This window comes from Poeciliopsis prolifica, unplaced genomic scaffold, assembly GCF_027474105.1.
Source record: "Poeciliopsis prolifica strain line A6 unplaced genomic scaffold, Auburn_PproV2 SCAFFOLD007, whole genome shotgun sequence".
In the NCBI taxonomy this organism is placed as follows: domain Eukaryota; kingdom Metazoa; phylum Chordata; class Actinopteri; order Cyprinodontiformes; family Poeciliidae; genus Poeciliopsis; species Poeciliopsis prolifica.
In genome coordinates this window covers 13,936,129-13,963,754 of record NW_026562382.1, presented here as the reverse complement: position 1 = coordinate 13,963,754, position 27,626 = coordinate 13,936,129, and the positions used below count along the sequence as shown (strand labels likewise).

At 36.7% G+C, this 27,626-nt stretch overlaps 1 protein-coding gene across 1 annotated transcript in view; it reads right to left on the bottom strand.

The window, feature by feature from the left end:
* LOC129361272 (receptor tyrosine-protein kinase erbB-4-like) overlaps positions 1-27,292 on the bottom strand; it is a 254,495-nt gene extending 227,203 nt beyond the window's left edge. Inside the window, exon 1 of the mRNA XM_055032020.1 lies at positions 27,012-27,292. Coding sequence (XP_054887995.1) covers positions 27,012-27,090 — 79 coding nt within the window. The 5' untranslated portion in view covers positions 27,091-27,292. The remainder of the gene's footprint in view (positions 1-27,011) is intronic.
* Positions 27,293-27,626: the final 334 nt, after the last annotated feature.

Here is a 27,626-nt window from a genome sequence, read left to right as displayed (position 1 = left end):
GTATCAAGAGAGTCTAACCATCCATCCAAATCAACTAAACAATGAGTTCACAAGTGGAAGATCTGTTTTAAAGTTTAGTAGCCATTTTAGAAATGTACCTAACAGAAAATCTGTGGTTTCACTTAAAGAGGGCCATGTGAGAAATCCAAGAAGATCTTTTGCAAAGAAAAGCATGATAGTCCTTGACCAAAGAAGAGTGAATGTTGACAATTAATATATTTTTTTCTTCAAAGGAAGGCTAAGTTTAAAAGTTTGCACATTTGTGAAAACAGGTTATTGCACCTGTATTTCTTTTTTTACTGTCCTCCAATCAAGTGTTTGTTTTTAGGGTTAAAAAGGGTCAAAACGTCACATTGTTACCACATACACAGCCCTTAATTCTCCTTAATTGTGGATAAAAACAGACAGGGTTCTTATTGTTTTTACAACTTAAAAATCTGGGTTTTTAACAGGGCTGTATACGTTTTTGAGAGAATTTAAAAACCACACAAAAATACATACATAAAACAAATGGATAGAGAGACAGGGAGTTTTTTTTTTTTTTTTTTTTCTCCTGAGAAAAGGACTCAACATTAGCACTGTATTAGGGATAAATGTGCCTTTGGGAGAGAAACTACCTGCATCTCTGTGTGCACCACATTTTAGGTTGAAATTACACTAAAATTTTCTTTACTCCTTTTTGTTAAAGCATCTGCTCCAGCGCATCATTAATCCCCGTTACTGGACCAAAGAAACGCTAAAATAAAGGGCCATCTCGAAACCTTTGATCTTTTGTTCTTGCTTATGCCATTAGTGTGAAGAGCCACAGACAGTGGCTCGCTGCCAGGAGTTTGTTAGATCTAAGCTAACAAGGATGGCTCAGGTAGTCCTAATAGAATCTTTCCTGCCCTTATCTGTATTGACTTCAAACAGTGTGGGAAGCACAAATGGAAAACAGTCAGGGTTTAATTCCAAGGGTGAGGTTGAAGCATACTCACAGGTTTGGGCTTTTACCACAGGCACGGCTACGGAGCCCTTTCTTCACTGTTCAGATCAAAGTTAATTCCCCTCTTAATTAAGAAGAAATTGAATGAGAGCTGGCAGAGACTTGCTTTTGTTTTTGTGCCATACATTGCAAGCTGCTTCTCAGGGTGAGTGAGATGCAGCTTGCCGTGTGTGGAACAATTTCCACTCACAGAACAATCTGTGAGTGGAACAATTTCTTGTAACTTTACTCATAAGAAATATATTAGTACATTCTTTTAAATAATTTGTGCAGAAAAGCACGAGTGGATCAGAGGTGCTTCTTTGATCTCTCTTGATGACCAATCTTTCTACATGTGGACACCCAAAGCCCTGTAATGAGACTTGTTCTGCCAGTGTCTTTTTCATGGCTGTGTCCCTTGTTGTGATGCTAATAAGCCCTTGTTACCGCATACACACCCCTTAATTGTCCTCTTTGATCTTGTGCTAATTCTGCTAATTAGCAGCCCAATTTCCAAAAGTTAAACATTTTGCCTTCACACCCAAGAAAGGCATTCATATCCACAAGAGAGGAGATAAGAGAAATTGTCAAAAACCTTACAAAATTGTCATGACTCTGTCTCTTGGTCCAGGCTGGATTAGGCGACTTTTTTGAAAAACACAATAAAACACCACCGTGTTGCTTCACTAATTTAGCTGCATATTTAGGACCCAAATGCACAAACAATTCAGCAGTTGAACAGCGAGCTTTCATAACATCATGCTTCTAACAAATACAAAGGCAACAAATTATCTCTGCCCAAATGCTTTGGTTTCCAATTGTTTCCGACACGCATTATGCACACGCATAGATAAATAAATGTACTGTGTGAGCAGGTTGAGCTTTAAATATGGGAGCAAAGAGCCACTGAAACAAACCACAAAGCAACCACTTTGTCCATCAATTTCTTTGCTGCACTCCATCGCACATAATTCTTAATAAGCATTTATATAAGTCTGGGCAAAGTAGCTTAGAGTAATATGTCTCAGTATCTCTAGTTTTTCTTCAAGAATTTAAGGTGATCTTTTGTTTTTCACTTTTTACTTTCTCATGCATCAAAAGTTTGTATGAACTCCAGGCTTAAACATTTTGGAGTGGAAAGCATGCAACAATTATTTCCACAAGTGTCTGGGAAAAAAAAAATAAACACACAAAAACAAGAATTATGTCATAATCTAAAACTGTTAAATGGATGCTCTTCGTCAGGCAATTGTCCAGACCACCAATGATCATGAAAATTGTCTGGTCCAAAAGAACATCTAGAAATCTGTAAACATAAAAATGGTGGTAAACATACCTTCTCTATTTTAAAATTTTTTTTTTTAAGTTAACTTCTTTATTGATATGTAGTTTATTTTAATCTGACAATGATCAAAATGTCAGTTTTGGAACTTTGTCATTCAATTCATAAGTTTACATGTAAATACTCACAAATTCAAATGGAAACTACATTTACTAAACCGTGTCACTGTTGTTTTGGTCAAAACAAACAAACAAAATGTCATCCATATCAGAAACTGCCCTGCCTTACCAAACTGAGAAATGGCATCAACAAAATTTACACAAAATACACGTGTGGAAAAATAAAAAAAAAATAAAGCAAGCAAAAGATCAAAATATGTTTTACATGACTAACTGTGTCCGAGTACAACCTAATTGTTTTAGGTGTATTAAATATGTAAGCACCATTTTGTTGTTATACTGCAAACAAATTTTAAGACACATGCATTGGAGAAAAAAACAATAAATCAAAATATTCACAAAGACATTCTTTCAATCACAACAAACAGCAAAATGCTACTTTCAATCCCAGTAAAACTGATTTCCTGGGATAAATAGCTAATGGTGCCAAAAGCCCACTCAAAACTTACAAATGCCCAACATGTTTAATTTTAATAAAAACAATAGTTTCCACAAAACCATAGTTTTTTTTATTGATTTTGACTATATCCTGAGCCAGTTTCAGAGTTTGTGGAGCTGACTTCTCACAAAGTTCATCATTAGCCAATGATGCTGGTCAGAATTACAACTCAAGCATATGGTCAATCTGGGTGGAGGTCCCCCTCCCCGGTTAATCCAAGCAGCTATTTATCATATGCACAGGGTGATGCACCGTTTTAAATGGTGCGCAAACTCTATTTGCTAAACAAGCTTTTAAGTTTGCTCACCCAATGAATATGAAACAGACTAGAGAAATGCATGAAGCAAGCAGCAGACAAAGGAAGATCCAACACGTAGTCAATTGTCAACAAAACAAAAAAAGCATGATGTGATATATATTTGCATATAAATTAAGTTTTGTCAGGTTTAATAGTTTTTTTTAAATGTATCTTGCAAAAAAAGACAACAAAATGACAGTTACATCTTTGAACACACCTACTAATTAATTTTTAATGAAAGCGGGCGTTCAAGTAACTGACAGTTTTTCTATAAATGTGATTTAATAAGTAATGCAATAATGCAAACTGAGGATTCTTTTCTTACTAAAACTAAAATATATCTATCTTTATTTTGTTAGAATTAAAAGTATGATTTTTTTAAAACAAAAGAAGGGTTCATTTTCAAAATACAACAGACAAGTAATAATTCAGATTACAGTCCTTCAATCCTGAGAATGACAGACTGCTCTGGTAAAGAAAAAAAAAAAAAACTGGCTGCAAACAAAAATTACTTATAAAACAAGTTGTGCTGTAGACGAACCCCTGGTTATTTTCTAAGCTGCAGAAGGCTTCTTTTCTTCATCACACAACAGAAATTTTAATCAGTGTCCTAGTGTTGTGTATCAACTCATGCGTTAAAATAGAAAATATCAGAATATTAGTTCATGAATTAAATATTTTTAATTGCGGTTCAATATCCCACCAGATCTTATGAATGAAGGTCATCATTTCATGTCCTCCACCCTTTTACAAGTCTATAACTGACCCCTTCCTATGATTGTATAGTTACTAAAATATATATATATATATATATATATATATATATATATATATATATATATATATATATATTTTTTATGCTTAAGAAATATGAAAAGATGGATTCATGCAATTAAAAATATTTTTCAAACACAAAAAAACAAGAATTATTTAAGGTGTCAATACAAATTGCTGTAATTTTTATTGTGCTGATAACACAGAGAAAAGGGGAGAAGAGGATAAGCTAAGCCAGAACACAGTAGAGCCAGGGGATCCGATGCCTATCGGAGCATGGCCTTTTAGCGAAGTACACTGACAGAGACGCCAGTTTGACGTACAGCAACCCTCTTCTCCCCCCGAGTGACATTTCTCCAGGGCAGGGAAGAGGGGACAAGTGTTGGATATAAAAGGTTGTCAGAAGGTGATAGTGTAAAATTTACAAGAGGTCTTCCTTATAACATAAGAGGAGTGAGGTTAAATGGCAATTATTTTTTAGATATTCCATGTCATTTCTAAAGGTTTTTAATACAAAAGGTTTCAATTTAATAATTTGGTGTAATTTTGATTAGAACAAAATCAAATTTTTGTTCTGTTTTTACATAAAATAAAAATCAGCTTTTACACATGCAAAAGCTGTGTCACAAAAGCTCTTTTCTGTGTGTAAAAGACAGCTTTTCAATGCTTCTAATATGCATGTAAATACATCCACCAGGCTTTCTTTCAATATAAATTGTTTTTCTTTACCTAAAAGCAAAAAGAAACATGTTTTGATTAATTATACATTTTAATGAGTTTTCCAAAAATGACATTTTAGCCATTCTGTGTTATTTCTGACAGCAGAAATAACACTCATTGTATTTGTGACGTTATCAAACAGACAAGATAGGAGTTTAGAGATGAGGTGATGGCAAGGGGCTGCTTGTTTATTGGCTAGGAGGTCATTAGCATCCCATCCATTAGTGGAATGCCAACCTCACTGCCCCACTCCATCACTCAGTCCTCAGAGACAGACTGGCTGTCAGTGAAGAGAAGCAACCAACAGGCCTTAGACACACTGAGCAAACACACCAACTGCCAATTTTTGGTCCGTCTTTATTCATCTCTCTGCTGTTTGAAGTGGAAGTGGAGAAGACCTGTCAGCATATAGAGAAGAAAACTACAGTAAAAGGTTGTGCTGCCATAGAATAACTCAACCTACTAGCCTTATTATTTGAGACTTTGACAAGAATCTTCTTTATATGTCTTTAAGAAACCTGAAAAGTATAAAAGTAACTAGTGCATAACTAACTTTTTGTTTTTTTAGCTTTTTTTTTTCTTACTACTAGTTAGTGATAGTAAGTTTGTTCCACATGAGTATTTAAGTATTTAGGATATAAAGAAGACAAGCTTTGATACACCTAAACAAATTCAATTTCATATGATATATATATATATATATATATATATATATATATATATATATATATATATATATATATATATATATATATATAGGTTTTTAATATATTCTTTTGTCTTCTTAAAGTCTCAAGCTTCAATCTATTTTGGGGTAATTTTGTACAATTATTACAAAATTATCTTCCAAATGTCACATACAATTTAAATTTTTTTCATAGATGATTTTTAATATATATATTATTTAAAAGCCTGAAAGATGTTAAAATTTACATTCTGGTACCTGAAGTGTTAACTGTTAAGTAAAATCCAGAATAACAAACTACTTTTTGCCTACACAGTATATTCAGTCGTAATACTTCAACTTCAAAAACATGTCCCTTTTTGTGTGGGTAGTGGCATTTAATGCATTAAATGCCATTGTCATGCATTAAGACCTGAGGTTGTAGCGAGACAATTATTTATTTATCTTATTTTATTTATTTTATTTTTTTGCCCTTTCAAGTACAATTATGAAAAAGGTAGCAGATTTCTGTATTCAGCAGTTCCCTGTATTCAGCAGTTCCCAGCATTCAGCAGTTCCCCCTAAATAAAGTTCAACCAAATGCTTAAAATTTTCTTATCACATCAAAATTGTGCACTACTTTGTAGCAGTCTGTCACACGGAAGCAAAAATAAAATCATTAATGTTTGCAGTGTGAAGACAAAATCTCAAGGGGAAAAAATTCAAAGGATATGAAGGCTTTCCCAAGGTCCTGTGATTATCGTTTACATTACATAATTTTTTCTCTATAGTCACTATGGTAGATACATTTTAAATTAATTCATATGACAGAATTTCTTGCATCCAGGTGCAATGAGGCTCCAGCAGTGCATACAGCCTGGATTAACAAGCTAACAGAAGATGCAAATATTTACGGGAATATTGATGGAAGAAGTAGGTGCTCCTCAGTATGTTTTTGTTCCACTCTTCTAATCAAATTATTCAGGTGATGCCAATGTAAATGATTTATCACAGTGAACTATTTTGACATATGCACCTGAGTTCTTTGAAACAATTAATCAAAGTCTGTCTCTCTGACACCAAATGGCAGATGAGCTTAGCCGATAAGGACACTGCTGCTGCTAATCCATTTGTTTTAATATGGCTCTTTTCTGGAGCTGGTTTAAAATTCTCTGCCACATCTTATCTTCACAGTTGCACAAATGAAAAACAATGAATGAATAAAATGATTGTCATGTATATATTTCATTTGTGGTGTGTTATAGTAGTACATAGACCTACACAAAAAATGGGAAATGGGAACCAAAAACGGAAAAAAAAAATCTTCCTGAAAACATAAGGACTTGAGGAAATATAATTTCCACAGGCATTTTTCCCATGGTTTTGAAAGTCATCTCACACCTCCAGCATATTTGAATTCAAGTAACAAAACAACATTTAAAAACAAACATTTCTTAGTGTTGACTCTTCTTTTTTTTCTTAATGTTAACAGCAAAGTTATGTCAGAAGGAGATGGCAACTGGAAGAAGGCAGGAAGACATGCTCTAGTTGGTTGAATCCTCCGTTATTGTTTTGTTTTGTTTAGATTTCTACATTCCTTCCTATTTTACAGTACCTCAAGTGTGTGCTTAGTGGGGACACAGACTTTATTGGTTGTTGCACTGTTTAATAAAGATTGCTGATAGCAATATACACACAGAAACTTTAAGCTGTGCAGTTTGAATAGAGTAATTAAAAAAGTACTCCAGTGCACACATTCATGCACAGCCAGACACACTCCAACTGCCTTGTGACTGGACCACCTGGCTGATGTTAAAATTACAGTGTGCTGGTGTGTGCGTGTGTTTGTATAAGTACTGGTCGGCACCAGGGAGAAAGTCAGACTAGCCTGTCAGGCCCCCGAGGGCCCTCGTTGGTTGAGTGTCCATTAGCCTGATGAGGTTTGGCAGCTCATGTTGCTGGAGTTACTGTTAAGTTTCAACCCTCCTCGTGGCTAGGCCTAATTAAACCTAGACCTCAGACCTAATTCAAAGCTAATTAGCTGTAGGGGTTAGCTACCACCACCTCAGGCTGTGATGGGTGTTGTGTAATATGTGTAGTAAGGCGTGTTAAATGGCAGTTATTCAGTGGGAGACCAGCTGAATTAAATGAACTCACCATATGCAGTTTAGATGATGTTTTTAAGCAAAGCAGTTAAAAGTCTGAGCAGCAGTACAAGTGCACAGAAGTTCATGTGCTTGGAAAAAGCCTGAATACCTAGATTTTCCTGTAAGAGTATATCTCTAGCAGACATGCAGGAGAATGATATTATGGTGAGCTCGAGTAAGTCAAGAGTTTGTGCATTTTTAGTGCACAAAAAAACCAACTGGCCTGACTGAATTTTTGTAGAAGCTACACAATAAACTGTCCGACCCCTGGGAAAGGTCCTATGGTTTCCCATTAAGCTGTACTGACAGCTTGACATTTCCCAGGGTAGAGGGTTCTGATTCAGGTATGTTTTATTCATCCTATTGACTTTACATTGCTGCCAACAGAGAGCAAAAGCTTGAAGTGTAGTAGGCGGCAGTGAAAGGGAGAGCTGAAGACACCTGTTGTTATTGTGCTCACTGCCAGGTAGCCAGGTACATCTATGAGACAACCAGGTGACATATACACAATGCTCATCAACATGCAGACAGTCACTGGAAGAGTTTGCCTGAACAGAAGGTATAAATCTCCTTCTTTACTAGAAAGACTTCCAGCAGTCTGGTGTTATGGAAGCGTAGGGAAGGCGTTTACTAGTAGCATCACACACTTCTGATTCACACATTAACAAGCAGAAATACAGCTGAATTAATCAGGCTAAACTGTGACAAACTACACTTAAGTTAAAAACATTTATTTTCTTGACACATATGCTGTGCCAACTCAAACTGACTTCCTTTTCATTTTGTTCATCCTCAAGCAGTTTTTCTTTTGCATTTAGAACTCCCTAAAAAAAGAGGTAAAAAGAATAAATCTGAGGGTATGACATTTCTGCTTACAATACTGTTTACACTGTATTTACAATAAATTACTTGTAGTATATAATTAGGCAGGATGTCATCTTGCATTGAGATTTCAAACCCATCTAGGGGACTGAATCAATTTCGAACTGATGGTCAGATTAACCTGCCATAACCAACAGATCCAAAACATTTATGAAAGTAAATAATATCAAAATGATTTTTCTTTAACTTCTCTTTCAGCTTTACAAATTTCATTGTGTTTGATTTTTAACTTGTTTCATCATCAAAAAGGACTTGTTCTTTTATTCAATGTGTGCTCACTTGACACTTGTAAATCAAATGCACTGCAAATGGCTGCTGTTTAAATGAATAAATAATTTCTGTTTATTTGTCATTTTTTGCTTAAGCACAGCTGCAAATGACATCTGAACCCAGAAATTATTGTGCACTTCATGTTCTATGAATTTCCGGACTGGATAGTTTACCTTTTAACTCTGGAATGAGAAAAATTATGTCATGCCGTGTTATTCTGTCAAAATAATGTCATGCAGAACTGACTTTGTAAGATTTAGATAGTGATTAGAGTAAAAACAGTGACTTATCTCAGATTTCTTGCTCTTTGGCAATCATTTCCAGTGAACAGGTAATTGATTCCAGTGCAACTTTGAGAGGGCCTAGTTTAATGTGTTCTCAAGCAATAAGGGAAACAAAAAGTCACCACTTACTGAACTTTTACAATTACTTGCATTACTGGTGAAATATAACCTCCGCATAAGCACATGAAGCTTTTTGTTTTTATTAGCCTAAATATATGACGCAATTATCTTTCTCTAGGGGCCTCCACAGCTCAGCTGGGGGCTCTGAGTAGGTGTTTACCCTGCCAGTATCCCTGCCCGGCCCCGCATGTTGCATGTCTGTCTTTTAAAAGCTGAGGTAGGTTTATTTATTTATTTATTGTGCTTCGTAAATCAGATGGCTGACTTCTGATTTCTGAAACTTCAGCTTCTCTTGATCCTAAAAGAAAAAAATCTCATCCATGATCTTTATGTTTACAAATGTTGCAGAAATCCTCCCAGTGCTTGCAAATAAGGCTGAAGATACATTTGTACTGAATTTAATTTAAAATGTTTGTTTTTTTATTATATCCAAATAAAAAAACAAAAATATGACAAAAGGCACTTCATTATTTTATACCTTGATATGTCTTAGCTACAGAAAATGTTTACACTAATATGCAGTTTCTGTAAAATATTAAACTTATAGACTATATCTGAAGCTAGACAGATAGACCTTTGTGTGACTTTCAGTCAAGTGTAAGGAGCAACATGAATCTTCTTTTGGGAATATTTTCCTGACATATTCTGGACATAACACAATTCAGAAAGTGCTCCCCCTCATCTCCAGGCATGTCACGTGGGTTTGGTAGCCTGGAGCCGTGGCAGAAGCCTCCTACTGGACAAAGCACTTGGAGCAGGGGAGACACTGTGGGCCTTGTTCCTTTTCTGCCGGCTCCATGTCAAATGGGTGTTTGCTTTCTGGGAGGACGAAAGCAAACTGCAAGGTTAGCAGCACGCAGCTTGCATTCAATTCAAAGTAGCGACACAGAAAACCTGGATTTAGTTTAGACACATTAGGGATCAGACTTTGCCTTTCAATGGCTAGACATGGTTTCATTTAAAAAAATAAAAATGAAGTGATTTAAAGGAACTGTTCAGGATTTTTGAAAAAAGGTTTAAGTTAAAACGTTTAAAGCAATTAATATTTGACTTGCAGTAGTTAATTCCTTTGGTGCTTTATTCCAGATTTAAAGAAAATCATCTCATTGACAAATAGATATGAATGGATGTCTGTTTGTATTCATAGCAGCTTGTAGTAAAGCAATTGTAGTAAAACTGCTGAACTACAACAGCCACTAAGTTGACTCACAGTCAGTCAGGAACTGCCACATTACCCATTAGTTTCAGCCTCCATGGCCAACCAATCTGATTTTCTCTTCCCTGACTCTTGCCCAAAGACCACAGCAGATCATAAATGTCTTAAAATATGGGGCAGTTCTCGTTACAATATGAGAAACTTATGGGAAAATACTAATATGAGAGCACAGCGGGAAAGAGGGGGAAAATGTTTTCCCAGCCAAAACGGGAGTCTTGGCAGGTGTGGTGGTGTATCCAAATAACTTTGCAAAAATCATTAAACTAAATTATGCACTGGGATGCTAGTTACATAAAAGCTGGTTAATTAATGGGGAAATCAATGTAAGAAATCAAATATCTTTTGTGTAAAAGACAGTCTCAAGGATGCATAAAGTTGTGTTTTTTTTTGCCATCAAAAATAGAAAAACAGTGTGAAATAAACAATATAAAATTATACAGGAATAGTGTGGCACACACATCAAAAGTGCAGTGGGATTACTTCAGCAGTTTGTATTTAAGTGTTTTGATTGAATATCAGCGGATGAGGACCAAAAAGAAAATTGTTCTTATTATTTAAGTTTATTTGATAGGAACAAACACACAGACTTAGACAAACTGAACAGAACAGCAGACCCATGTTTGCGTCATAGTGCAATAACAGCTAATTTGCAGCACTTGTCTCTATATTGGTTTTAAACAGTACATCTTAAAACTAGTAAAGATTGAAGTAACAATCATTCAAATAAAAAAGCATGACATAATGTTGACAACATATACACAATCATGCATATAAAAAAGTGAAACAAAACATTAAGTATGGATACGTTTCTGTTTCTGACATAACCAGAGTTTTGTTTGTTTTTTGAACATACTAAATCTGGTTACAGTATTTAAATCAACAGGAAGCGAGTTCCAAACCGCAGATCCTCTCACGGACAGAGCACTTTGAGCAAAAGTGGTTCTTCTGAAGGGACCTTACAATTTCCATTTAAAGCCGCTGTAGTAGAGCTGAAGTGAAAAGAATCTAAAGTGAGAAGTGACTACTGAAAATACTGAACACTTGCTTATTTTAACGAGGAAAGGAGGAAAAAATAAGATGGAACTCCAAAACATTTTACACATGTTCTACAACAAGCCACAGAGAAGCAATACCAGCTTCTGGAAATTATTAACATAACTACCAGAAGGTATATGTGTGATCAGATATGATTTTAGGATTCTGAAAAGAAAAAAAAAATCATTTTATAGCAAATTTTAATTCATCAGTGTCTAACATTCTGGTTTTCTGGTTTTTCCTTTCCCGACCACATTTTAAAATGTCATTCTGTTAAAAACTATAACATTGTTTTACAATCTTACTAAATGTGCACATAAAGTTATGTTTCAAAAGCTGTCAGTGATCATTTTACAGTTGGCCAGATGACAGTATTTGAGGTATATGGTTACTAAGAATATTGGTCCAAAGGTCAAGTTAATCACTCAAAGCATTTTAGGTTACAGAAATAATATGAATACTGAGTGAAGGCAACTTTAGCAAGTAAAACAGGAACTATATAATTTTAACTACTGAGAAATTCACTTCAAAAACCCTCAACCATCCATTAAAAGGCTGAAGTTAGAGGTCTTAATTGAGCTGATAGTAAAAAACAACTGGTAAATACACAAAAAGAAACATAAAATACTTGAAAACCAATTATGTGGTTACATGTTACTTAGAATTTGCCAAAGCGATTGAACCAAAGACTAACAAAAAATACTAACAGCCCTGACAAATTCAGAAAGGCAGGAAGTTCAGAAGTGTTGAGTGCACTCTCTTTTCTGTCTTGCCTATCTGAATGTCCCCAGCGTCTGTCTCAGTCTCAGTGTCCTTGCTGGCGCCCTCGGGTGAACCAAGCCATGTCAAACCTAAATCCATCAATCACTCAGCGCCAGCCATGGGGGGGACAGAGGAGCTGGCAGAGATGGAGGGATGAAGGGAGTGAAGAAGGGGGTAATCGGAAAGGTAAAGTAGAGCCAGCAGTTCACCCTTTCAGGCTATTCTTCCTCGCTGGTGTCTCCCTCCATCCACAGCCTTAAGAAATTCCAGACTCTAAAAGAGTGTGGAGACACTTGTCAGCTCAGAAAAAGGCATTCAAAACTGCTTCTAATCAAAAGGCTCGCAGACCTAAGCACATGTTCGAGGAGAGGAAAGTCAAGAGAAAAGAAGGTAAACAAAGAAGAGAAAACTGACATGACTGGTAAAAAATAGAGAGAAGAAATTGAAAAGGGAAGAAAAAAATTACAATGAAAAGGGGAAAATAAGACAGTAAGAGAACAAAAGCCAACAGAAAGAGGTGACAATATTGCGGATGAGCCAGCAGGTACATGTGTGTCCAGCAGAATGAAGTGGCACTGTCATTGCCTTAAGTTCCCCCAAAGGGTGCCTCTGATTAATTGTCCATTCAGCTCCTGTGATGGCGACTGCTTTAACCAAGGCTCCCAAGACACTCACTCATATCCCGTCCTCCATTGGAGCTGCTTCGCTCTTCTCCCCTGTACTACCCCAACTGGCTGCCCTTCTTTGGCTATAATTAGGAGGTTTTTCTTTTTTTTTTTTACTTTTAACCCCTCCATCCACTTTTTTTCCCCATCATTCTCCTTCTGCTACAAATAACCTTACATCAGCACCCCTTTCACCTTGCCATCGGGGGATAATGTCTCTCTACGGGAGAAAGATTTTGGAATAAAAGCAGGGAGGCTGAAAACAGCATGATATGCAGTGTGCTCCCCCTTGTGTGTTTACACATGCTCTGGTGACTGGCTGAGATAAAGCACCCCTGTCACAGGTAAACACTAAAGCACAGCAAAGCAAAATGGCAAGGTTGACTTTAGACCTGCTTTGCACTTACTCAGCTCTTCTCCTGTTTGATATTGTCTCATATCATCAAACACATCCTTTTATTCAAGAAGCACCCACTCATGTAATATAAAGCTTTTTACTGTTATTTATAGTTGTGGCAAAACAATTAAAAACACTATTTTTTTTTCCACAAAGAAGAAACTGCTTGTGTTACACTAAATCAAATGTTTGGTATGAATTATAGCTTCCCTGTAAGCAATACAATTGCCCATTCATTCTCTTTTTCTGCGGCAGAACCGTGGCATCCAACTGGATGGCTATATACCAGCTCCCAAAAGCAGCCAAGGTCAATTGCCTTCCTGGTCCTCTCATCTTGTGCCTTATGTACCTTCACATCCAGGGAAAAGAGCTGCGCTATTTCTGCTCTGCTGCAAGGTGACTGCTGCTTCGCAGGGATGATAGTCACACTAATGCACCTGGCTGGAAGAAGTGTATCAATCAAAGTTTCCTTGTATGTAAAAAGTTAATGAATGGCTAGAAAATATGTAAACATAGATATAAATGCTCTCTGTTATTTTAGTGCTGATTACACTCATACCTGTTCTGACTCTTATCTAAAAGTTCTTCATGAGGCTATTAAAAGACTGCAGCTTGACTCAAAAATGTCCAAGGTTAAACAGAGCCTTACAAATGTTATCCTCCATTTCCCATTTTGCTGTTATCATAAACCAAGATGTTGTTGTTTTAAAACAGCAACACAAATCGTTGGATTGTTGTGAATTCAGAAAGTTGTTGCCACCATTTCACTGTAGGGATGGTGTGTCCAGGAAGCTGAGCAGTGTTAGTTTCTGCCACACAGTGTTCTACAAATAGAGTTCACTTTAAGCTCATCTTACTGGAGCACCTTCAACTGCATTCGCCTCAGAGTGTGTAAAAGTGCAAAAAATATTATGGTTTTCTTTCAACGACGCCTTTTTTTCTTCTCATTATTCAGAAAATGATTTCTGTGAGAAACAAAATATTATCCCTGACCTTTTTGGGACCTTTCTTGCCCTTCCAGAATGTTGGGATTTCTGAAATATTCTCTAACAAAACTTTGAGGGCTTCAAAGAACAGCTCAAATGTAACTACACACAGGTTTTTACTACTTAACTCTGTAACTTCTGAGGGCAATTTTTTGTACACAATTTTATTTAAGGGTGTGTGAGTGAGGAGTGCTGAATACAAACTGCATGGCACTGAAATGTAGTACCACTGATGGATTTCAAAAGCTGTGATTGGCCACAATGTGTGAAAGCTATGGATCAACACTTTCATATAAAGCTTTTCTCCACCAAAAACTGAGACTCAGGTATTTTTAGGTTTGTATGTATTTGTTTTTGGAACCAATCAATATTCTCGTTTAAACATCTCAGACCAATCTCTGAGAAATAAATTGTTCTTTTCTTTAGCATCTGCGATTGACATTTTGTAAAAAGAAGTGTGTTTAAATATTTAAGGAAGAGTGAAACCAAAATCTTTTCCAGCTTGAAAGCTGAAAAACATGTGCCCAATAAAAAGTGAAAACTAAAGAATACAGTTTGTACTTTCTAAATATTCTTTACCTCGGCTTTCTGGTTTCGGTATATTTCACAGTGTGGCTTATCTTTCCTTGCAATATTTGATTCTTCACATAAAAAAGATAAATGCTGACTTAATTCAAATTATCAGATAAAAAAAAACTCATTTTTTCAGCTACTGTTCTCTACATTTGTCTAGGATATTGAGATATGCAATTACTCTGGTCTTTGGTGGCATCTTAGGGCTATTATCTATAGCATCATCTTTAAATTATATTTTCCCTCTGTGTGGTAAATTCCTAAAATATTTCAAGATTTCTGTTATTTCGTTACACAAACGACGGCATGTTTGGCGCAGTCATTTTTCATCTGTGCATAGATAAACTGTTTTTCTACCAAGTCTGAAAATTACCCCCCACCTCCATCCAACACTGGCTCCCAAATGCCTCCTTACAGCTGCTATGACTGACTGAAAACTCATTTATTACAGGTCACAAACACCAAGTGCTTCATTTAAAAAGGACATTCCACCTCACCGCACCCCACTCTCGTACAAGTGAAAAATTGACCTGTGAGAATAGCATGCCGGGCATATCGGCCCATTAATTGGAGACCAATAGCACCCAAAACATGGCACTGGGAATATAAGCCATGGGGGTGAAGCAGAAGGACACGTGCAGCTCTTCGGTCACATCTTATATTCTACTAGAGTTATAATAGTTTATACAAGGTACCAACATACAGTGAAATTAGGAATTTTTCATTGGAATATGCAAAATGTCAAAACTTTGTAGAATCACATTTTACTGAAATTAAAGCAGCCCATCTTGTTATGTAGCAAATCTCCACTAGCTGTTTACATTTCAAATAATTTATTTCAGGTACGTTCAAAGCTCTGTCAGACTGGACCGCCAAAAACATCCATATTCAGGTCTTGTCACAAATTCTAGCAAATGACTGATCTGATCTACTTCTATAGCAGCTCTGCATGAATGTTTATATTTAGTACCTGCGGTTGAATGAATCTTAGCTCCAGTCTCAAGTTTATTGCAGCTTCTATCAGGTTTTCTATTAACTCCAACAAAGTCCTCTCTCATTAAGAAACACCCACGGAGCAAAATACTGTCACTACCACGATTTACTGTAGAGATGGTGTGTTTTAGGTCACAAGCAGAGTCAATTTTCTGCAACAAAGCACTTGCATACCAACAAGTTACATTTTTCCACTTGTTTGCTACATAGTTTGTATCAAATTCTATACAAGATCTGTTTTGACTTTTTCTGAACTATGACTTTCTACTTGCCATTCTTACATAAAAGTCAGATTTGTGGTGCGTACGGATGTGTATATGTCAACATATTGTTCTAATTGAGCTGATGATCTCGGCAGATCCTCCAGTGAAATGTGGGTCTCTTGGGTGGTTCAGTAAATAATCCTCTCCGAGCCTCATCTATTTCTTCCTTTTTGGTGTGCATGTCTTATTAGGTCTGCAAGGATGCTTCACGCTTTTTGGACGATGGATTTAACAGTTCTTTGACATATGTAATATATGGGATATCGTTTTAAAATCTCATCCTGTTTTGAACTGAACAGACACACAGACTATTTAGTAATGAGGTAATTTCTTGTTGGTTCAATGGGCTTATATTTGACAGTATAGAGAAGTGAATTCATATGAATGTCAAACTTTTTGGGCTTTCATCTGTTAAAAAAGGAAAACTGTGCAGAATTGTCAATTTCAAAATGATACTCTACTTTGTGTTTTTCATACAATACAAAACATATTTGGTTGTGATGTGACAAAATGTAGAAAGCTACAATCTGTGAACACTTTTGCAAGGCACTGTGCATACACTGTTTTACTGTGATGAGACTGAAAAACTTTAGAAACAGCCACTAATATATTTCCTCTGCTTTAACTTAGTTCTAAGCCATTTAAAAGCAGCAAAAGTATTTTGCATATTTATTCAGATGCACAAAATACTAAATCAAGATTTAACATGAAGCTTACATTCTGCCGGCCATATCATTCAAATCCGTCTGTAATTACATTGTACATGCAGATTAGCCATGAATATTTTAAAGGAGGATTACTAAAAGCGGAAAGAGACAGAGAAGGAAGGAGTTGCGATAAATCAGCCCTCTAACATACACCCACATACGGAACTGCATGAAAAGCTGGTTTGAAGGTGGAGCTAGTCTTTCATGCCCAAGTTGTCAGCCTATTATCATCCTTTCATATATTTGCCACCATTATTAACTGTGAGCGGGAATAGAAAAAAAAAATAACAAAAAGAGAGAATAAAACACATCACTCCAATATGTCAGACTGTCTCTTCAGAAGGAAGGTAGAAAAAAAAAAAAAACAGCAGACCAACTGTTATCATCAAACTCTCATTCCAAGCCGTGGCGGTAATGAGTGTGTCTTAACAAAGATTAGCCATAATTTCCATTGTCATTTTAATGCTCCCACATTATGTGGAGGCTTACAAAGCCAAAGATGAAGGGAAAGGGTGGGCGGAGGAAGACGAACAAGCAGACAGTGGAGCAGAGAAAGAGTCTCTGGAGCTCGCCTGGTCTGTCAGTCACCCACCCCTCCAACCAAACCTTCATATGCACACCGTTGGACACAATCAGTTCACACACAGACAAGTGTGCATGTACATTGTTCACGGACATGTTGAACAACGCATGTTGTCACCGCATTTTGAATCTCTCAAAATGTAGTTTTCAGAAAGGGCCAGTGCCTGAAAGCCTCCTGCAGTCCTCCAGCAGGATAGACGGGCTTATTGTTAAAAGAGTAGCAGCAACAACAAAAGGGATCAAAAGCTTTGCAAGATGACAGACATACATGGCATGTTCAGTCTGCAGACAACTATATTGTTTAGCGAACATGCAACTGAAGCTTTCAAAGGTCTAGAATATGCCTATTTGCTCCTACTATGGAGTAAAAGCTCAGGGTGATGGCAGGGTGTGTGGGTAAATGTGTGGGAGTGCCTTGTGTTTGCCAATGTATGATGTGAGTTGGCATCAGTTAGTCCTGACAGCTTTAAGTGGATTCAGTTTGAAACAATGTAGTGTAGTGTGGTTATTCAGTGTTAATGATTAAATGTTTAATGTTCAAAAGACACAAGGGAGAAATGTGAGATTTATATAAAATGTAAGGGTGAAAAATAGTCCAAATTCATTTTGGAGAAGTTGATTCAACATTAAAATTGAGATTACCAGAATTGTTCAGATGTTTTGAGGTGAGGTTCTATTAAGTTTTTGTCAGTAATGGTTTCCTTATTTGTAGTCGACAGATTTCAGATCACAGTGAGTTTGTCACATGCAGCATTTTAATCGATTTTAACCAATTAAACAATTCAAACTGAAAATGTCTGCTTCAAGGGATGAAAAGTAAATTGCAATTAGAAGTCTCTACATTTGCAAGACACTGTTGTGGATACAGACAGCAAACTCCACCAGTGTAACATGTAGAAGCCGGAATATTTAAAATATATTATTACTGCATTAGATCCCACAATCATTAATTGTCTGAGCTAAACAGGGTAAAAAATCTTTACTTTTGAATCTGGCTTCTTAACATATAAAGTCAAGTATTGTGTTAAATTTGTATTCTGTGTTCACTGTAATCCTCATTCTTCCTGACAAAAATGAGTACTCTTGTCATCATGTTACTCGTCCAGGTTGTGCTTTGTCAGATGTTAATATGGCAATTTATTTTTTTATTTTTATTTTTTTTGGGGGGGGGTGTATTATAGTGAATAGTGAATCCTTTCAAAGTCTTTTAATAACTTCAAGATTTTTAACTGTTTGTTAAAAGATTTAACAACATTTTTAGGTTGGCTGTGTTATTGAATCTGAATATATGTTCGGATTTCATAGGGGGAAAAAAAATCTGATATTTTGAAAATGAATTTGGAGTAATTTTGATTCCGATTCCTGTCCAATTGTAATTGTAAATGCGTTTGATCTGTTGGTGTTGTAAAGTGCTGGGAATTGGTGCAACATAAATACATTGAACAAGTCTTAAAAATGTAGATATATGGTTGTCCATATAACCATATTATTTGGCTTAACTTCTTGGATTTTCACTCGGATTGATTATTTTGCAACACAGATAAAAGGCCTACATCATTGCAGAAGCTTTACATTGTGCTTTTTCAAACTCCCTGTGTAGGCCAGACGCATATATACCTACCTAATTAAAGTGCAACTGATGTATATTGTAAAACATATCGAGTAAAACTTTGTTAGCAATATTTGTGCATATGAGAGCTTGCTCCACTACATCGTTAATGAAGGACTTTCGCTGTGTATTTAGAACTCCAGAGCCTAAGTTCAGTTTATTTGCATTTCTCATGTGTCGTTAGCTTTCTGTATGTCCTCTCACACAGAAAGACTCAAACTTGTTCATCCTGCAGTCAACAAAAATAGAAAGCATAACAATAAAATAATACTGATGAGATGAGAAAGAGGAAATAAGCATTCAATTTCTAATGTGCCTTATCAAATGTGATGTATTCTAACTGTTAGAGCCACACTGACTAAAATACATTTTGAATTCTAACACGGCTCAATTAAACATATTCACAACATCGGTGACGCATTGGTCCTTTTCTGACATTCCTCACTAAAAGTATGTTTAATAGCCAAGCTGACAATGATGCATGGCAAAACACAAGCACATGTACGGCACATTCATAACTGCAGGTGATAAATGAGGGTGCACGAGTTGGTAAAGGTCAGAGAGGATATGATCCAATCATTTCTGCTGGCCGCGGACAGTCTGGTTATGAGCCCATCAACAAGTCAAATTGAAAAACTGTCTTCATTCTCATCCTCAGAAAAAAAAAAAAAAAAAAAAAAAACATTGGACAACTGTGTTAAAACAAAGCATTTTGCAAGTAAGCAAAAAAATTTAAGCACAACATTGCAGTAATTGAGTCAGTAGTGCACAAAAAAAAACAGGATCTATGCATTGTAAGTCACAAAAAAAACTTCAGTTTCTGGTATACAAACCCAGTTTTGGTCATTTCATACCAGACTTTTTCAGGTGTATAACATAGAAATTCACTCCTTTGATGATCCTCATAAAAAATATATCTCTTCTATAAACCATTTGCGATGGAATTTCAAAGTTAATTCATAGCACAAAATATTAATTGCTTGCTGATCTCAAAAATCCCTTAAAAACTAGAACGTGTGAAAGAGTTAGTCAGACGCACCTGTCAGACGTCAAAACAAAAAGTTTACAGGGCCTGAAATCTGCTGCAGGATTATAGGTATTGTGTGTTAAATTATTGATCCTTGCAAATCTAGTTTTTATAAGGTAGAACGTTTCTGCATACAGCAACAGGGATGTGTAATAACGTCAATGTTTGCATCGGTGCCACACATTAAAATAAAGAACCCTTCTATTATTCCAGAGGTCTATTCTCTCTAAAAAGAACAAAGAAAAATTGGGTTTTGTATGGGATGCTCATCAAAATGCATATGAATCAGCTGAAAGAGAGACTGCTGCCAAAAAGCACCATAAAAAAGTGATGGCAGTGAGATCGATAATGACTCCAGCAAATGGAACCTCCAACAGTCAATGATTACGTAGCATTAAAGAAAGATAAGCAACACAAATAAAATTGTCTTCCTCACTGAACCAGAATATATCTGAGGCTTAGACAACAATGATTGAATAAACTATTTCATTTAAAAATAAAAAATAAATAAAGATTCCACAAAATATAAACTTCTCTGTGCATCTCAGATGATGTCTCTCAGAGTAGTGGTGTAAAAGAAACTTGAGGACAAATCAGCAATAAAAATGTATCTTTAAAGCAAGTGAGACGAGTTAATGTATCGAGGTTTAAACCTGCCAAAGTTGGCAATAAATGTAGAAATTGATAAATGGCTTTAAAATTGTGGTAAATATTTCATCCAAAATATAAAATTTTCCTAATTTACTTGATCAGTGTGATGTCAAATAATATCTGTTTTTAATTTAACAGTATTAAATTATAATAAATGATTATTCATTCTCCATTTCTAATTTTATTGTCTTACAAATTAAGTTTCCTTTTTAATTATTTTTTCTCAATTTATAAAATCCTGTATTTAACTAACCCATTTTTATTCATTGCCAAACTTCTATTTTGAACATGGTTTGTATCTATTCAGTTTTTTGTTGTTTTTTTTTATCTAGAGAAGCTATTTTTATTCATACATCAATTAATTTTCTTACTTTTGTTTCACTTTTGTACTCTTGTTTATAATCCCTCTGTTTGTGAGCAACAACCTGGCAAAAAAAAAGTCTGGGCAGAAGAAGGAGACTGGTTGTTGGGCATTTAGAGTCAGCGTCTCTTCCACCGGTCAAGATAAAGATCCAACCCATATGTTAGGAAAAATGTACAGGCTTTATTTTTATTGCCAATTTTGGCAGGATCAGTCCTCCATAGAACAAATTTTGCTTCAACAAATGAGCTCATTTATTGCAGAAACAGTTATTCTGGAAAGATATGAAAAAGAGACAAAGGAGGGAGAAAGAAGGGATAGAGGCAAGAGAGAATTATTACCAGTGCAACCCAAAAAGTTAGGGGAAGAGGCAACAAATTATAGTTTAGATTATCTCTGATGGCTGATCAGCAAAGGGCAAAGATCAGCAGGAAAACATTTAACCACTTAAAATCCTATTTTTCAACAAAGTTGGAAAGGATAAAAACAGGAGGGGGAGTGGATCATGGAACCAAAAGAGAATGGAGGGCATAGATAAATAGAGAAGATTAAAAAGCGACAGTAACAAATGTCTTCAAATAAAGTAAGAATGTAACAAGATCTACACTCAATCTCACAAGTAGAACTATTTCAACCCCTGTTAAATAGAAGAGCTGCAGCAGAGGAAATCGAACCACGGACAAGAGAAAGCACCTAAAATAACACCTGGGAAGATAAAATGAGACAACAAATTAGAGCTGTGAATTGGACAATATAAGACCAGCAGTCCACCTCATAAGTAATATCAATACCCCCAGTGTGAAGCAAGTTGCAGTGGGTCTCACATATTTAAAAAATGAATTTAAATCTGCTCTGGTTTAACCTCCTCTGGTTTAATAGAGCAGGTTTCCCAATATTTTAAACACTTGGACTCCATATACAGTTGGAGGGTGGAGGGCATAGATATGATGACAGTTGATAAGAGTGCAAAATATAGATAACTATCTCAAGTTTCTTCAGAGCAACTTCAGAGGTCTTACCTGCATTCTTAATGTAATCAGCCAAAAACAACAAGCATCTCTCACAAGAGAAGTTTCCCATTGCGGTGAATCTCATTAGGTGAATCACTGCTCTGTGAAAATGTATTTCAGAATGACTTTACTTAGAAAACTTTGTAAATTTAGAGGTGGTCACCTCTTTATAACCAGTGTCTTAAAGTCAAACCAGTGATCTTCTTTAAGAACACGTGGTCATCATCTGTCATATTTAATTTGAGACAACTGGTCCAAACCAAATCCAGTAGTGAAAGGAGGAATAAGAGCTCTTAATAAAATAATCAGTGAAATAAATTAAGAATTTTGTTATAATCAGAGAGAGGCTGTTGGATAATGGCGATAGAAACTAAGCTGAAAGTTGCTGTGGTGTTATTATTGATAGCAGTGATTTAATAGTATAGTACTTAAAATTATATCTACACATTAAATCAAACTCCCATAAGAAAACGTTATTGACAAAGAAATATTTTATCCTTCCCTGCCCTTCAGACTATCAAACTGGGTGTCATCAATACATTTTTAAGACAGTGAAGATTTACAGAGAGCCCTGTGGTTTTCACCCCTCTCATATTGACTCCTGTGTGGATTATTCATCCAGAAAGTTGTTTTTTGTTTTTTTTTTCAGTCATTTTATCTGGCTGAAGAGTGAAGTCCCCAGAGAAGACTAACATAATAAATTACGGTCTGTCTTAGTTTTGTCATTCTTGTGAAGAAGAAAAGTCGACAAATCTTCAGCTTTGAAAAGCAAAAATCCAAAGGCTTATATTTTATATGCTTTTCACGCATTCTAAATAATAACGTCTTGTCACCCATGAGGTGTTAACAGAATATTTGTTTTTTTACCGGGATTTCGATCAAATTAAGAAGAAAATGTCTTTTATAAAAAAGGACCAACTGCCAAATGTTCCTCCTCATATTTAATATAAGGGACAAAAACACAAAGGTTCACATTCCTTTTCTCTACAAATGGAAGTGAATTGGTACCTAATCAAAGGCTGCCATTCTTCTAATATAAAGCCTAGTGTCAGCACAGGGTCAAAGCTCCTTTAACAAGCGACAGCAGATATGACTGTAAGAGGGCTTTGTGACAAAGTCGAGCTGTGTAGGCCACTAAATGTATTACCATTCTTTCGCCTGGCAGTAACTGGTAGAAGAAAACACACAAAACAGAAAAGCATACAAGACGCCTCAGTCTTTGTTGTGGGACCAGAAAAACTGAGAACAGGAAAAGAAAAAAAATCTCCAGTTTCCCCTCGTTTTTGCTGTGCCCAAAACCTCGCACATATTTTGATATACAATGGACCCGGATAGTGGAAATGCCTTGTCAATTTCTGTCCAACAACCAGTGAGTGCAGCCATGAGATAATCGCTGAAACAACTGAAAGGTTCTTCAACTACATTGACCATCCACCTTTTCAATCAGCTGAAGGAAACATGAATTGGCTGAAGGCCGTCAGTGAGAATGATTTAAAGATAACAGTTTGTCTATATTGATTTGATCACATGGTTTGAACAAGCAATGCACACACCTGGGGACCTGCAAATCCACTTTTATATGGGTTGTATAAACATTCATACACACATATTTTTTTTCAGAACGAGAAAATGGCAGCTATATTCATTCCTGAGCTCCTATCGTTCCAGATTACAGCTGCAGTCAAATGAAGAGTTGTACGCTGCACAGAGACCCGTGTGGTATGTATATTCAGCACACTACAGACACAGTACTCTATAACAGCAGAAAACGGGGCTGGTCAGAGACTCTGGCCCTAGTTAAGCTTCGTCCTTGCCCAGGGGCCACAAGACATCTTGCCAGGAAATTACAAACATGCCAGTTTTATACATGCTATCCGTAAAAAATGACATAAATTAGCACTGTTTGGATGTCTTGTCTATTTTAGTAATTTGATTCAAAAAGTGAAACCCCAAAATTATATTATATTTATGGCACAGGGTGATATTTTTCAAGTGCTTTTATGTCATTTTGATCATTACCTTATACTAACGATAACTCAGATTTCAGTTGAAAATTGTGTGGTAGGAAAACATGTAGAGAAGAAAAGCTGCACTCACAACATGGACAAGCAGTTTTTAAAACAAAGCCAGTTCAATGGGACCGGATTGTTGCTCATAACACTAAAAGCTTCGAATGAAAGTAGATTTAGCATTTCATTCAGAAAGAAAAGAAAAGTGGAGAGGCACAGAACCAAATTTGCTTCGGCATGAGGCTTCTAGAGTGAGTGACAATCAATTGAGATTGAGTTTTATCAGTTTTTAAGTCAGCATAGCTGTCTACCAGAAAATTTGTGGTTTGTGCTTTTGTCTACAAAATCTAGGGACATGCCAATTTCATTTCACATCATAACTTGGCACCTGCACACACTGATTGGCTAGTTGACTTAGCCAACCTGAAATCCCCAACTTAGTTGTAGGAGTATAGTCAGACACTCAAAACTTTACCTCTAATATACAGTCAGGTTGCTAGTATACTTTTGTACTTTAGGTTTTAAAAAGATAGACTTTCAAACCCACTAATATCTTCATACTATTCCTGAGGTCTGATGTTTTTTTTTCTAATGCTATACTAGAAGGTCTGATTTACTCTGTGTCCCTTTATGGGGCACATAGTAAAGCAACACCGACCCTTCCCTACCTGTTGCTACACAAAGCATTTCAGCTGGCTTCAAAAAAGGCAATCAGAATTTCCTCATCTGAACAAACCCGATTTGGATATTTGGATATATTATTGGTCACAAAAACTTGGACAAAATGTATAGATATTTTTTTTTTCTTCTCTTAGTACACAGGTTCTTTACTGAGTTACAATAAAAATAAATAAATATAGCATAAGGGGAGGGAAAAGTTTTTAAAAAGTACTTTATTGAAAGTGCTTTCATTGTTTATATAAACTTTTTGATCGTCAAGGAAAATATTTTCTATCATGCACTACAATAATCAGAAAATTCTGCCCAGAGTGCCACCGAAATTTGAGTTTTTTTCTACAGAAGTTATTCCTGAAAACATAAATGCATATGCTACGCATTTGTGACACCAGTTACAACCGCAAGTCCATAAAAAGGTGGCACTTTGAAGACAAGAACCACTAAAGCAACATCAATGGTGAAGGATTTTTAACATTAATTTGTCATTATGGCTCATTAAGAAAGACAAAAGCATTCATTAAAAGAAAACCTCAAAACAATGAAATAAATAAAGAAAAAAACCCTCTGAAAGACGCGCGTGAGCATGCAGTTCAGTTCAGCACAAGGAAGTCGTTCGCGCGCGTTTTGCTCGCGCTCACGCACACTAAAGGAAATTGCCTTCTCCTTTTTTCCAACAGACAGAAGTTAATCCGTGTTTATGCCAATTCTCGCACTGATATTTGTATAATCCGTTCTTCCTGCGTTTGTCTGCAGTTCTCTTTTGTGTCGCCTTTACTGCTTTTTTGTTTTGTTTTGTTTTTTTGTTTGCTTTTGCAAAGCACATTTACATAATTTGGAGTTCTGCTGGCGGAATGGCAGAGAGTTTTTGCTTCACCGTGAAAGTGAATTATTCTCGTCTTCTCCCTCCTAATCCTGGGTTCCGCTGCTGGAACACGGGTGGGTAGAAGTTCCGACACTCTTCCACACAAATTTAATATGTGCCTTACTCCATTTGTTTGTACACAAAAACGACATTGAGAAAATGCGAGACGTACAAAAGCATATATACTTGGATTTCAAGGCACAGGTCCAGCAAGAGTTCTTAGTGTAAACTTGCGAGGATTTACTTCTTTACTTTCACTCCTTCAATTTAACTCTCCCACAGTTTTAAAAGTTAAAATGTTAAACTTACTTGAAGAACAAGGACATACATTTTGAATGAATAAATAGAAATCACAAGAACAAATTGGTATTGCAGGAACAAATATATATATATGTTCCTATATAATCACTCGGATGGACAAACAGTACTTTTTTTGTATTTAGCGTGCATCTTTGTAATTATGCATCTTCATTCCTAATTAATTCCTACTAAATAGTAAATCAACACCCAGGAAGCGGAAAGAAGCAAATGTACTTGTACTCCTGTCTTTTGCAAGTATTTCATTTCAGTCCGAGCTTGATTTTCTCGTTTTTTTTTTTTCTTTTTTTTTTATATCGAAACCAAAATATAATTATGCATTATGATAATCATGATTATGATGGCGCTTTAGCCTGTTTCATCTCCATCAGGAGCACATCACTGAGTGCACCTTATGCCGCCCTGTGTGTAAAGAGCGTCATTGCACTGTACAAACAGTACTTCCACTGTCAAGAGTGGAAGCCCTGCATGTGCGCGGAAATACTGGCTGTCAACAGAATGCCTGAGGGAAGCGACGGGGAGGAAGAAAAAAATAACTGATTTTTCCCAGCTTAGTTTTTTTTAAATGCCCGTTAAAGACTGCATATGGTTGGGCGGGTTAAAGAGTTACGCAGCAAAACACTAACACGACAACATGAGACTCATGAGAGGCAATCAATGCAGAAGTAAGTTGCGGAGGTCCTTTGTCTGACAAAGCTGGCAGAGCAAAAAGCTGCTGCATGTGAAACCTGCTGTCTTGCAAACCTTCGTCCAGTTAATTAGGAAACAGAAAAGGATGTCTCACACCCAATTATCTGGGACAAATCAATCTGGAAGGGTAGAAAACAACGGGGTATCATAGCAACTTTCGCGACAGTTGCGCATTTTGACAGCCTGCTGATCCACAGGAGCAGCAGCAACTTTGTCCGTCGCTGCGCATTTCCTTCGCGTAAAGGACGCGTGTGACGGACATCAAATGCCCTCATTTCAACAGTGCAGCTTTGTAAAAGAAGAACAGCAAGTCACTCGATTAGGTTCATCACATGCAAGTAGCTCAAAGCAACGAGCTGCCATCTGCTCAGACCAACACGCGCTTCAGCGGAGCAGAGAGACTGGAGTTGCTGTTGTTTCAGACCAAACGAATACATGGACATAGTGTTGCTTATGTATAACAAGAAACTGAACTGATTTAGAGAGAAAAAAGTAAGCACGTTTCTGCTGCTGCTGCTGCGCTCGATTCTCACCTACCAGCTCCAACGAGACACCGGGAAAAGGGGGGGTGGCAAGCACTTGGCTTTTACTCACCTGATTGTGGAGAGACGACCCCAAACAAGACGCTTGTCAGGAGAAAGCCGAGGCAACACAGGACAGACGTTTGCTTCATTGTTGTGCTTGGCAGGTATCTCCTTTTAAATTCACATGTCCAGCGAAGTATCCCTCATTCACAGCAAGAAAGGATGAGTCGCTTTGCGTTTTTTGACGGCTCCTCAGACTGCGAGTTTGTGAGCACTTTGTGGCTGCTTCTGCACAAGTTTACAGTTTGTCCAACTGTTCTTTGCGTCGTCTCTGTTGTGCCTTCTGGCTTAATTTGTCACTGACGCAAGAACAGAGATTGTGGAAAATCAGCTTCTCACTCACGCACTGAAAACCCAAAGCTTGCCAAAAAAAAAAAATTGCGTAAAGCACTGTACTCATACCATTACTCCGCGTCTCAGACACAATATGCAGCTGCAGACTCTCATTCTCGAGACACACCTCCAAGTCCCCGAACTCCTCCCACCCGCGCCCTGATTGGCACAGGTGCCCGACGATCACCCCAAACTCCACTGGACTCCAGCATGGTGCGCCGTCCCATTGGTTGGCACAAGACGCCCGAGACCCCCCATGAGTTCGTGCTTCGGCTGTGTTGCACCTGTCACC